The 12500-nt window shown below is 45.0% G+C and overlaps 1 protein-coding gene across 1 annotated transcript in view; it reads right to left on the minus strand.

Annotated features, from left to right (window-relative positions):
* The window catches only part of LOC143018275 (neuropeptide CCHamide-1 receptor-like), a 217005-nt gene that overhangs the window by 1202 nt on the left and 203303 nt on the right, over positions 1-12500 (minus strand). The window contains exons 2-3 of the mRNA XM_076173561.1: positions 6089-6677; positions 1-2139 (exon numbers count right to left, since the gene is read on the minus strand). The exon at positions 1-2139 is cut by the window's left edge and continues 1202 nt beyond it. Coding sequence (XP_076029676.1) covers positions 914-2139; positions 6089-6293 — 1431 coding nt within the window. The 5' untranslated portion in view covers positions 6294-6677 and the 3' untranslated portion in view covers positions 1-913. The remainder of the gene's footprint in view (positions 2140-6088; positions 6678-12500) is intronic.

The raw sequence follows: 12500 nt of genomic DNA on the forward strand, positions 1-12500 counted from the left end.
AATAATATTCTGCGTTCTGTTAGTGTGGGACCAGATGATCAGTCACCGGTTGTCAGTTCTAATAGAAAGCCGTCGAACCTGAGAGATCGGGCTCAGGTCCGGGAACCGAGTACCAACCCCTCGGGGTTACACCTGCAGATGGACGCGAAGTTGTTGACGGGTTTTGAAGAAGGGTGGCTGGGAGATGATTCTCTTTGACGTCCGTCTCACAGGACGACCACCGCTGTAGGTCCATATCTGTCCATAAGTTTATACATTGATTTATATTGATAAAATGATAATGAATCTTAAACTACTAACTGTAACAACATGCTTAACGTTAATTATATTCTTTATATCAATATAAGCATGAGGTGTAATAATGTTCATGTAAATGCCCATCACAAAAATATAGCATTGATAATAATATAATCACTAGGAAAGTTACAAGTAACCATAGCTTCTCTCCAGGTGGTGATGAATACCAAACTTGTCATTACACACAACACTAGTGCCAGAGTTGGAGACCTGCACGCCGCTGTTCACGACAAAGTCTAAACAAGAACAGGTCACTACATTTCGGGAAAGTAAACCAACGCGCCTTGGCACCGACTCATGACGTCATGTCGTCTGTTGTCTGATTCTGGAGTTCCCCCACCGCCTCTCCCAGAAGACTTTACGCCATGACCTTTGCTTGAGCGGACAGGTCAAGTATTCTCATGTTCTCCATCTTGTGTGGGTCAGAAACAGGCGGAGGGCGGGTGTCCCAACCCACGGCCACACCAGACAACAGTCCAGGACCTTATTTCCCGGGCACAGTCACGACAACACGAAGTTTCCGCCGTTCCCCCCCCCGTTCTGTTATCTACGTCTAATACACCCGGCACATTCACCGAAACCGCGCGAGACCGCGTCTGTTCGGTCGAGGCTTGGGTCAGAGCTCCACGATCTCGTACTCGGGGGGCTGTCGGTGGGGGTAGCCGTGCCCCTCGAGCCCGTGGAGGGCATGCTGGGCCCTGTGATGGTGGTGGTCATCCTCATCCTCGATGATCCTGGGCCCGATGCCAACGCCCCTGTAGTGGTGGTGGTGGTTGAGGATATGATGGGGGTAATTCGCCCTGGAGGAGGCGCTGCCGCAGTTCCTGAAGGAGTGTGTCAGGGGAGGAGCCGAGGGGCGTTCGTTCATGAGGGAGGTGAGGGTGTAAGCCTCAGACCTCCTGACGGTGGACGTGTAGCGTAAGGACGCCGAGTAGGATCCGAAGGTGTTGCTCCGTGCGGGTCCTCGTGTGTGCTTCGCCTTGCAGAGGCAACAGAAGAGGTACTTGTTGTAGTACTTCCTGAAGGTCCCACTGATGCAGTAGAGGGCAATGGGATTAATGCACGAGTTGATGAACCCGAGGCAGAAGCCCAGGATGCGGAGGATATGCCAGAAGGCGTTGAACTCGACGTACGAGTTCGGGTTGAAGTAGAACCAGAGGAGGAAGACGTGGTTAGGAAGGAAGCACACGGCGAAGATGACCACGAAGCAGAGGACCATCTTGGCCACCTTCTTCCGCGACTGGATCTGCTTGTTGTTGACCTGCATCTCGCCGGGAACGTTGGACATGGACCGGAGGAGGTGCCGCGCCATCAGGATGTAGAAGGAGGCGATGATGATGAGGGGCATGGCGTAGTACACCTGCGCCCGAATGAGAAAGTACACCTTCTTGTACCACTCGGGGATGTAGTTGGGGAACGGGTAACAGATCCCAATGGCCTTCGTCTCGGTCACATTGAAGATCTTCACCTTGCTGAGGACTACCGTCGGAAGGGCGAGGATGATGGCGAGGATCCAGATGGCCACCACGACCCTAAGGGCGCCCCGGGCCCCTATGGCCCCCGCGTGCTTCCTCATCGGGTTCACGATGGCGAAGTACCGGTCCGCGCTGAGGGCCGTGAGCGTGAAGACCGTCACCCCGACGGAGATGTCCCTCACGAACTCGCTCAGTTTACACTCGAACTCGCCGTAGGGCCACGAGTCGACGGTGTAGATGGTCGAGATGAAGGGAACGGTGAAGAGGATGACCATGAGGTCCCCCAGCGCCAGCGAGATGATGTACGTATTGGGGACGTTGCAGAGTTGGCGGTTCCTGGCGAAGATGACCATCAGCGTCCCGTTACCTGAAGGAGCCGCGCATGCGCGCAGGAAGAAAACGGGAGTTAGGACAGTTCGAGAAGAAGTAGTGTGGGTTCCCCCCAGCCCCATCTGTCCCCAGCTGGCTAGAATCGTCTCGCGGACAGACGAATCCGTACTGTGATACAATAGACCAAAGCTATGCGGAACTATATTTCGCTGTTGCGAGAAGAATGCAAGTTTGTTTAGAAAATGATAAATGAGTAAAGATAATTATATTTGCATAGTTCCGTTAGACCATTGTTGAGATTCGGGTGACTGCAAGAGCATATGACCCTGTCTGCTGCTTAGCTTTTGTTCTGGCGAAAACCAAGCGATTTTATTCAACCCAGGGAGACTTCCGCGCGCGCGCGTGTGTGTGTGTTTGTGTTTGTGTGTGATTCACCATGGTCTTGGATCACGTGTTGGACTCGTGGTCGACAGCTATCACCCTCCCGGAAGAGAGCTCATATATGACCGATCTATGCACACACAAACCCAATTCCCCGCCCACAAGAGTTGGAGTAACGACTCGCAGCGCAGCGACACAGAAATTATTTGAGCCCTGGGCGGGATTCGAACCCGGACCGCCGTAGTGGTAGGCGTGAACTCTACCAACTGCGCCATCGAGTGTGCGTGTGTGTGTGTGTTTGCGTGCCTGTTCGTGCATGTGTGCGTCCCTGTTCGTACATGTGTGTGTGTGTGTGTGTGTGTGTGTGTGTGTGTGTGTGTGTGTGTATGCGTGTGTGCGTGCATGTGTGTGTGTGTACACACACACTTAGGTGGAACAAAATTATTTAATTCCTCAGGGGTGCCATAGAAACGAGGGTGGAGGTGAGGGTGGGGGTGGGGGGTGGTTAGGGAAGGGGTGAGACGACAGGAAGATAGATCTACGTTTAGAAGGCAGAGAAGGTGCTGTCTCCTCTCGCGGAGAAAGGAAACAGCGAGACTCTTATAGTGTGCAAGAATATGCAAAGAGGGCAGAACGGAACTTCACCAGAAGCGATAAATTGTGAGGCATTGAATGAACCCGCCACTGCCGCCAGGAGAGCGAGAAAGATGTCAGAAGACAGATGAGAGAGAAGGAGAAGAGAGACGGAAAAGAGGAAGACGGGGCGGAAGAGAGGGATGGGGAAGAGGGTAAATAGACAGGATTAAAGAGGGAGACTGACGAAAGAGAGGAAGGGGGGAAGAGAGTTAGGAAGAAAAGAAGGGAGAAAGGAAGGAAAGGAAGAAATAAGAAAGGATGGAATAAAGGGAAAGGAGGTAATGAAGAATGAAAGAGCGTGGGAGAGGAAGGAGGAGGAGGAGGAGGAGGAGGAGGTGGAGGAGGAGGAAGAGGAGGAGAAGGAAGAGGAGGCAGACGAAGTGTACATGGGAGGTATGGGGAGGGCAAAGACGGGAAGAGAGATCTAGGATAATTTCATTAGTAGTTTCTTTTCATGGAATGCATTCTGAACCTCACTACCCTGAGTATCCTTTTCGCAAATGTTGCGATGGAGTTTTGACAAAAAGATAAATGATAAATAAAAAAAATAGAATAAGTAAATAGAATAAAAATAGAATAAATAAATAAATAAACAAATAGATAAAATAAAATAGAAAAAATAAAAATAATCAAAATAAATAAAACATATGTACAAATTAATCATTATATATATATATGTATATATATATATATACATATATATATACATATATATAATACATATACAATTTTCTATTAAATATCACAGCATACTCGACGTTGATCTTTTTTTTTAGACTCTTTACTTTACTCTTACATTTTCTTCTCTGAAGAAAGTAGAAAATACACAGTATTCATGAACGACTCCATGCTTGTTTGGATATAAAAACTAACACATTACAACGTTTCCTCTATACATTAGGCATCTTCTGGTAAGTTTATTTTCTGAGCTACATACATATTTATAAGTATTACATATGGTAACATTAGGAGAGGATGGAAGCAATGTGTTCAGGACGCCTCATCGTCTTCCCGGTCGGCGCGCCGTGGGGTGCCCCCCGAAGAGCTCCGAACTCCCATATAATATTCTGTTGGATATTAATTATCAGCATATGATTTCTAATTAATACTGCCTCCATACATCTAAGTTTTCTTTTGTCATTATTCCTCGATATTATTACTCTGTGTTTAGCTGGTCACGTGATTTGTTGGTGGTGTGTGTTTTTGTGATGTGTGATTTTATTGCTCCGTTTTGCATGTTGTATGCAAGTCTTTGTGATAATGTTTGTGTTGTGTGGCCAATGTACTCTTCATTACAAACCGTCTTTGTTTAAATTACACGATTACTTATCCACAACGTTACTTTGTGTTAGTTTGTTGCTGTCATATTGTTCTTCATCAGGAGAGACGAAGTTCTCGGGCTGCGATGATAAATGATTAAACTAAGTTTATCCTCTTGTTTTTAGGTTTCCAATGGTTACATATAATATCTTTTAATACCTATTCATCTTTTGTTTTAGTAATAAATGTTTAATTTTTTCATGCTATCTTTTGTGCTTGTGTTTGTTTTCTCCATATTATTCTTGATTTATTTACATCTTCCATTCCAAAGCCATTATTAGTTATAATTTGCTTAACTCTGGTTCTTGGTGGAAAAGGAGATAATTAAGACATATTTTGAAGGCTTTTGTAACGTATGCACGTACCAAACTGATTTTATATTTAGAAGGGAATTAACTCAAGTCATCTAAAATCTTCCGAAGTTACTCGGTTTTCTATAAACGCTTGTAGTGAATACTTTCACAGAACCATCTACTCAAACATTTAAAAACAGTATTTCATTAGCAAATGCTCCTCTCCACGGTGAATCGTAGGCTGAAGTTTTCTTCCAACTTAAGTTTTTCAATTTGTTCTTCTTTTTCCATATCTACGAAAATGTCGTCTACGTATCTAAAAATGTATTTTTGGTTTCTGATTTAAGGTATCAAGGTATTAAGCTATCAGCCTAAAAAAATCACCAACCCTGAGTATGCTGTGATATTTAATAGAAATTGTATTGTTGAAAACCTGTTTCCAAAATTTACTTATATACATATATATATATATATATATATATATATATATATATATATATATATATATACATACATATATATATTATATGAGAGAAATTCGCTAGTAACAGCAACATCAATATGATAATTTTTATGACAGTCGCATGTAGGATTTGAACCCACAACTTTCAGCCACCCGTAAGATTACCTTCACAGAGTCTTAACCCACTAAACCATAGAGACTGTAGTGTAGTGGGTTAAGGCTTCGTGAAGGTAATCTTACGGGTGGCCGAAAGCAGAGCTTCTAAAAATGTTCACTCTGTCTTTAACATACACACAAACACACACACACACACACACACACACACACACACACACACACACACACACACACACACATATTATATATATATATATATATATATATATATATATATATATATTGTACAACACTGAATGGGTCCCAGTGATTAGAGATACAATTTTATCAACCAAAATGTACTTTAATTCTAAGCCATCAACACCGGAAGAACCGTGGAGGCAACGCAGAAATTGAAACGTGGTACGTCCGAAGACTCGAACCTACGGTCCGCACGTGACCAGTGCAGCATTGACTTAAACCAGTGATGGTGTAAAGGTTTAAGTCAATGCTGCACTGGTCAAGTGCAAATCGTAGATTCGAGTCCTCGGACGTACTACGTTTCAATTTCTGCGTTGCCTCCACGGTTCTTCCAATGTTGATGGCTTAGAATTAAAGCGCATTGTGGTTGATAAAATTATATATATATATATATATATACATATACATATATATATATATTTATATACATATATTTATATATATATTTATATATATATATACATATATATATATATATATATATATATATATATATATATATATATATTCTCGTCGTGATTCTTTTGTCGACTTACCAACGACGCCGATGAAGAAGATGAGAGCGAAGACGATGGGGACAACGTAGGTCTCCGGCCGCTTGTTATAGGGCACGTAACCCCCCGTGGTGTTGGTCTCGTTGCCCAGGAGGTCCTCAGATGCGTTGAAGGACAGGAAGATGGAGTCGTTAACGAACTCGGAAGACGGGGAGGTCACCCACACCACGTCCTCCTCTGCGGCCATGTTGCTGATGGTAGGTAGTTAGGTCGCTGTTCTCGAAGTAATTTACCAAGGAGCTGTTAAGGACGAATTAAACGCGAAGTATCGCGGTGTTCAGCGGAGAGCGAGTGTGTCCTTAATATGCGTTGCAGGTAAAGCACGTGTTCGTATGTGGGACTTCGAGAGTGTTTGAAGCCGTAGTCGATGTACGTGCTCGGACACACGCACTGGGTTTGCCTAGTTAACATATCTTCCGTTTTAGAATCCATGTATACATTATTCGAGTCCCTTTATTCCTGCTTACTTGCTTGCTTGTTTGTTTGCTTGCTTGTTTGTTTGTTTGCTTGCTTGCTGGCTTCCTTGCCGTCTCCTCAGCAGCTTACTACGTGAAGACTATTCCCCGAGGACCTGAAACGAAAAGGAGATTAAATGAGCTTTTAATATCTAAATCAAATGCACTTTTGCATAATTAAATTTGTGCTCTTATATTTCCGACCAACCTGCCATAAATTTGGCCGGCTGCCAGGACCAAGAAGCAGAACGGAATTAAAAAAACAAAACATCAACAGCAATTAAATTTTAATCAGTTGACGAGTTTCTGAGTTTCTGAGAACGAGGACGCCGTCAGACCCGAGTTGCATCAACCACAAATGTGCAAAACATTCAGCACTGTTTTATATATATATATATTATATATATATATATATATATATATATATATATATATACAGTATCCATGAATATATATACACATGAATTTTGTATGTTTTCTGGTATACATTTGTTGAAGAACACAGCATACTCAGCGTTAAATATCTTCCTGTTGGCTTCAAGTTTCCTGGCCAATTTCTTAGCTGTAGGTGGAAGGGAACATACTTCATCATCATATAATTCCATGTTGGTCTATATTTCAATATCTAGAATGGTTTCAAACTTTACAGAATTTAAAATATTATGTATTGGACATAGATATCACATTTCCAAGGAAGGCTAGGTGTTCATTAGAGGTCCGTGGGACGCTACAAACAGTTAAGATCTTACACATATTGTAATGTAATTTGAATGCTGAGCGGTAATCTTTGATTAATATCGCCTCCAAACATCTGCAATGCGAGTCAATGGAGGCATTAACACATAACAACGCAGTATTTCCTTGACTGTGTGGTATCACCATGGTTCCTGCTCAGTTAAAAAGGACGTTACGTGTTATTTTTTATTACATACATACATATACCAAGGCTTTTTCCCCCTTACAAAGGAGGTAGCCAAAAAGTAAAAGACACAAAATCATTCCCACCCATTCCATCCCTGAATACACTCCACACCCCTCCACCCTCCCTCTTATCTTAGCACCTCATGGATGACGGGTCATCCCTGCACCTTGTCCACTGCCCTGGGTCAGAAGCAGTGTCGCAAGACACAGCACATCAACAGCAAGGCCGCTTCATTAAATTGGCGACCCCCTCCCTCTCCGTCCCTCCATGCATAAAAGGAGAAGACGGGGAGAAATCCCTTCGGGCTGCGTCATTTTGACGTTACCTTTACTCCCCAGGTGTGATTTTATTGCGCAATATAGGTGCGCGCGCATTCGTGCATGTATAGGTGCGCGCGCATTCGTGCATGCATATGTGCATGCGCATTCGTGCATGCATAGGTGCACCCGCATTCGTGCATGTATAGGTGCACGCGCATTCGTGCATGCATAGGTGCACGCGCATTCGTGCATGCATAGGTGCACGCGCATTCGTGCATGTATAGGTGCACCCGCATTCGTGTATGCATAGGTGCACGCGCATTCGTGCATGTATAGGTGCACGCGCATTCGTGCATGCATAGGTGCACGTGCATTCGTACACGCATAGGTGCACGCGCATTCGTGCATGCATAGGTGCACGCGCATTCGTACACGCATAGGTGCACGCGCATTCGTGCATTCGTGCGTGTGTGATTGCATGTTGGGCCTATTGTCTGTAATACTGTTCGTGTCTCTCTGTAACGAAGAGAACGAGATCTGAACAGAAGTCGGGTCGCTCCATTCACAGGCATTGATTCGTAAGATTAGACCAAAATTTTTCCTTTCCTAAGTCTTCGTTGGCCTTTGGAGTCTTGAGCAACTCCCTTGAGTGTCTTTGGGAGTGAGAGGTGGGAGAGGGAGAGAGGAGAGGGAGAGAGCAGAGGGAGAGAGGAGAGGGAGAGAGGAGAGGGAGAGATGAGAGGGAGAAGGGAGAGGGAGAAAGGAGAGGGGTGGAGAGGGAGGTAGGAATAAGAGTTTTAGAAAAAAATAATAATAAACTAGAATGCGAAAGAAAAAGTCCTCGCTACGATGATAAATGATAAATAGGTAATAGTTAACAACATCATAATAACAATAACAATAACAACAACAATAACAACAATAACAACAATAACAGTAATAACAACAATAACAACAATAATAATAATAATAATACTAATAACAATAACAATAATAATAATAATAACAACAACAACAACAATAGCAATAATAAATCATAAACTTGTTATTCCTACTGCTACTATAAATCGGCGGCGTAGTAGGAATGCCACAGTAATACCACCCAAAGAACAGCCCTATGATTCTTCCAGGAAAGATCTATGGGCGTGCGGGACCTGCCCGGCCACACACAAACGGTGGCCAGGCACCGCGCTTCCAGCCACTGCCACTCGGTGCTACAATTTTTATAGACCTTCTCCTCCTACTCCTCCTTCTCCTTCTCCTCCTTTCCTTCCGCCTCTTCTTCCTTTCCCTCATCTTTCTCCTCCTCCTCCTTCCTCTCCGGCTCTTCTTCCTTCCCCTCATCCTTCTCCTCCTCCTTCTTCTTCTCCTCCTCCTCCTCCTCCTTCCCCTCCGCCCTCTTCTTCCCTCCCCTTATCTTTCTCCTCCTTTTCTTTCTCCTTTTACTCCTTCCCCTTTCCCTTCTTCCCCTTCCCCTTCTCTTCCCTCTCCTCCTCCTTCCCTTCCTCCTCCTTCCCCTTCCCCTCCTCTTCCTCCCCCTTCCTTTTCCCCTCCTTCTCCTCCTCTTCCTTCCCCTCATTCTTCCCCTCCTCCTCCTTCCCTTCCTCCTCCTCCTCCTTCCCCTCCACCTCTGCCTCCTCCTCCCCCTTTCCCTCCGCCTGCTCCTCCTTCCCTTCCTCTTCCTTCACCTCTTCCCCCTCTTCCTCCTCCTCCTCCTCGTCGTTCCTCCTCTCCCTCCTTCTCTCCCTTCCCTCCCCCCCTTCTCTTCCAAACCTTTCGCGAAGCCGCCCTGTTGTCGTTCTTGAGGTGATTTCGCAAAGCCCCTTAGCACGCGACGAGGCCTTCACGAGGCCCTCGCGAGGCTCTCGCGAGACCCTTACCCTGGCGCCAGAGTCGAGATGGAGACACCGAAACCTGTTTCATTGTTTCAAATGTTCTCAGCCCATTTCATATCTGGTCGTTTCCCACGCGGTAATGGTGTCCGCGTGAGGCGGAGAGTCTAGCTCGTCTCGGCATCGGGTCTGGAAGAAGTTTCGCGTCTCGACCTAACACGGCTAAACTTCCGTCCCCACTCCCCCCCCCTCCCCAAAGAACGCTACCGTTTCAGTCAAAGTTACAAGATTTCGAACTTTTCCCCAACGGCCCTTTCTCTCCCTCCTCGTCTTTTTTTTTTTTTTCTCCTCTGTGGTTGAATATCTTCACAGACTTTGTCTCGGTAGATTATTGGATTCAGCTGAGGAACAGAGAGGAACCTGGTACAGGAAGGAAAGTCTCGATCAAGCGATATTCCCTCCTCCCGTTTTCTTTATCTCACTACGTCATCGGTCAGCTGAAGAGACTCGCCTGGACGTCGCCCGGACAAAGGTTTCTGCAGAACCCGTCAACATCCTGAAAGAGGACATTGCCCGGTCGCTCTTCGACGGAGAAATGGCGGCGACGGACTTCAACCTGAAGGGCGTCTCGGCCCATTTCTCGTTCAAAACTTACCCTCCCCACCTCCCCCACCTCTCCCTCCACCAACCCCGGGCTTGGTTCCGAAGAAGGAGCAAACAGTGCAAGGTCATCATATTAAGACAACAGGACAGGACTCGTTGTAATGGGTTTAAGTTGGAGAAAGTTAAGTTCAAGAAGGAAATGGGCAGGAATTGGTTTACCAACGGAGTGGTTAAGGGATGGAGTAAACGCTGGAACAATTGGTTGTTTTGAGAGAAGATGACTGTGTTGGGGTGGAAGGTGGTGAGGGACATGGAACTGCCTAAAGTAGGCCATATAGTCTCTTGCAGCCTCTTCCATTCTCATGTTTTTATGTTCTCAAGTCCAACAGCTGGGTGGTTTTCGTGTTCCTTCTTCCTCCATTCATCCATCCATCCATCCATCCATCTACTCATTTCAGCTCTTCACATCGCTTAGTCTTACTAAAACTGTTCTTATGACCTCTTAAAGATGTCCCATCGAGACATCTCCGCTGTCAATTTGATCTGTTTTCTCTACCGACCTGAAGATTGTAATGAGGTTCTCTTTCTCTTTGATCTCTCAATGGTGACAGAACCAGTGCTTTTAGTCTCTCCACAGTGTGTGTATGTGATTCACCATGGTCTTGGATCACGTGTTGAACTCGTGATCGACAGCTATTTCCATCCCGGAAGAGAGCTCAGACCTCATACATGACCAATCTATGGGTAATGATGTGACCTTACACGCACACACACTCCCCGCCCACGAGAGTTGGAGTAACAACCAGCAGCGCAGCGATACTGAAATTATTTCATCCCTGGGCTGGATTCGAACCCGAACTGCCGTAGTGACAGCCGGAAACTCTACCACTGCGCTACGAGTGTGTGTGTGTGTGTGTGTGTGTGTGTGTGTGTGTGTGTGTGCGCACGAACGTGTGGGCGTATGTGCTCATTTATACGTCTGCTACATCTCCTCCACGTGCGCACCAATCTATAGACCGCTGAACTCATACATACGTGTTTCTAGCTCATGCGCGCCGAGCGGAGCCGAGCGGAGCGGAGCCGAGCCGAGCTGCATTGCCCCGCAAGATCAGTCTCAGCGAATGCTTAGTGAAGACTCGGTGTCTCTGACGGAGTCTTAATAAAGAAGTCTTGCATTTCGCTCCAATGCTTGAGAAAGTTTTCAAGGCGTTTTCGCTTCGTAATTTCCACGGTGATCCACCACACGCTTTCCCGCCCACAATCAAGGATGTCAGACATCAACATTTCATAGTCTGATTCAGGCAAATCGCTAATTTTCTTTTTCGGGGGGGGGGGGGGATGGGGAATAGCATCCAGAATAGCATGAATGAAATTGTAAAATGTAGGTTTCTTAAATCCATGACTACATACATACATACATATACCAAGGGATTTTTCCCCCTTACAAGGGAGGTAGCCAAAGTCAAAGGCATAAATCCACTTCCACCCATTTCATCCCCACATACTCCACTCCCATTCACCCTCCTCCCTCTCTCATATCTTGCTTCCTCCTGGAGGACGGGTCATCCCTGCATCTTGCCCACTGCCCAGGGTCAGAAGCAGTGTAGCAAGACACAGCACATTCACAGCAAGGCCGCTTTATTCATGAAGGTAAATGTCGAAAAGTTCCTAAGCACATATCTTTATTTATTGATTTTGTGTGAAATGTTTATTACTTCTCTGAATTCAGTTAATACAGTATTGCCTCAGATAAATAATAATAATAATAATATACGTCATTTCCCATCCTCTTTGTGGCCGCCATCTTTGTTTAAGCCAGAATTTCTTTATTTATTAGGTTACGGAGAATAAGTGAAAAAATTGCAACCAACACATTTATTTATCTAAAGCTTTTAGGACGCCATGTTGTCAGGTCGGTCGGAGAAAATTTTATTTTTATTTTTTACTTTTTTTTCGGTTTTGTTTCATTTATACCTTCTCACTGGCCAGGAGGCTGATGAACACACAAGATGTTGTTGTTGTGTTGTTGTTTTTTTGTTTTTTTGTTGTTTTGTTGTTGTTGTTACTTTGATCGTTATACAGCTCTAGTAGGCAGTTCGATAAAAAAAAAAAAAAAAGGAATTTCGCCAATTTTTGTTTTATTTTGATTTCGGATTTTCCAACGTCGGCGGGCCCGTAACCCAATGAAAAAAAAAAAAAAAAAAAACTCTTGCCTTATGTGTACAAGTGCGTCAGGTGAACAAGGGGGCGCTTACTTTATGCGTCCAAAGGGAAATTATGCCACGAGATCACCATACATTTGCGGAAGATCTTCATATAAGG

This window comes from Oratosquilla oratoria, chromosome 34 (genome assembly GCF_046742065.1).
Source record: "Oratosquilla oratoria isolate Oo_2021 chromosome 34, ASM4674206v1, whole genome shotgun sequence".
NCBI classification, from domain to species: Eukaryota; Metazoa; Arthropoda; class Malacostraca; order Stomatopoda; family Squillidae; genus Oratosquilla; species Oratosquilla oratoria.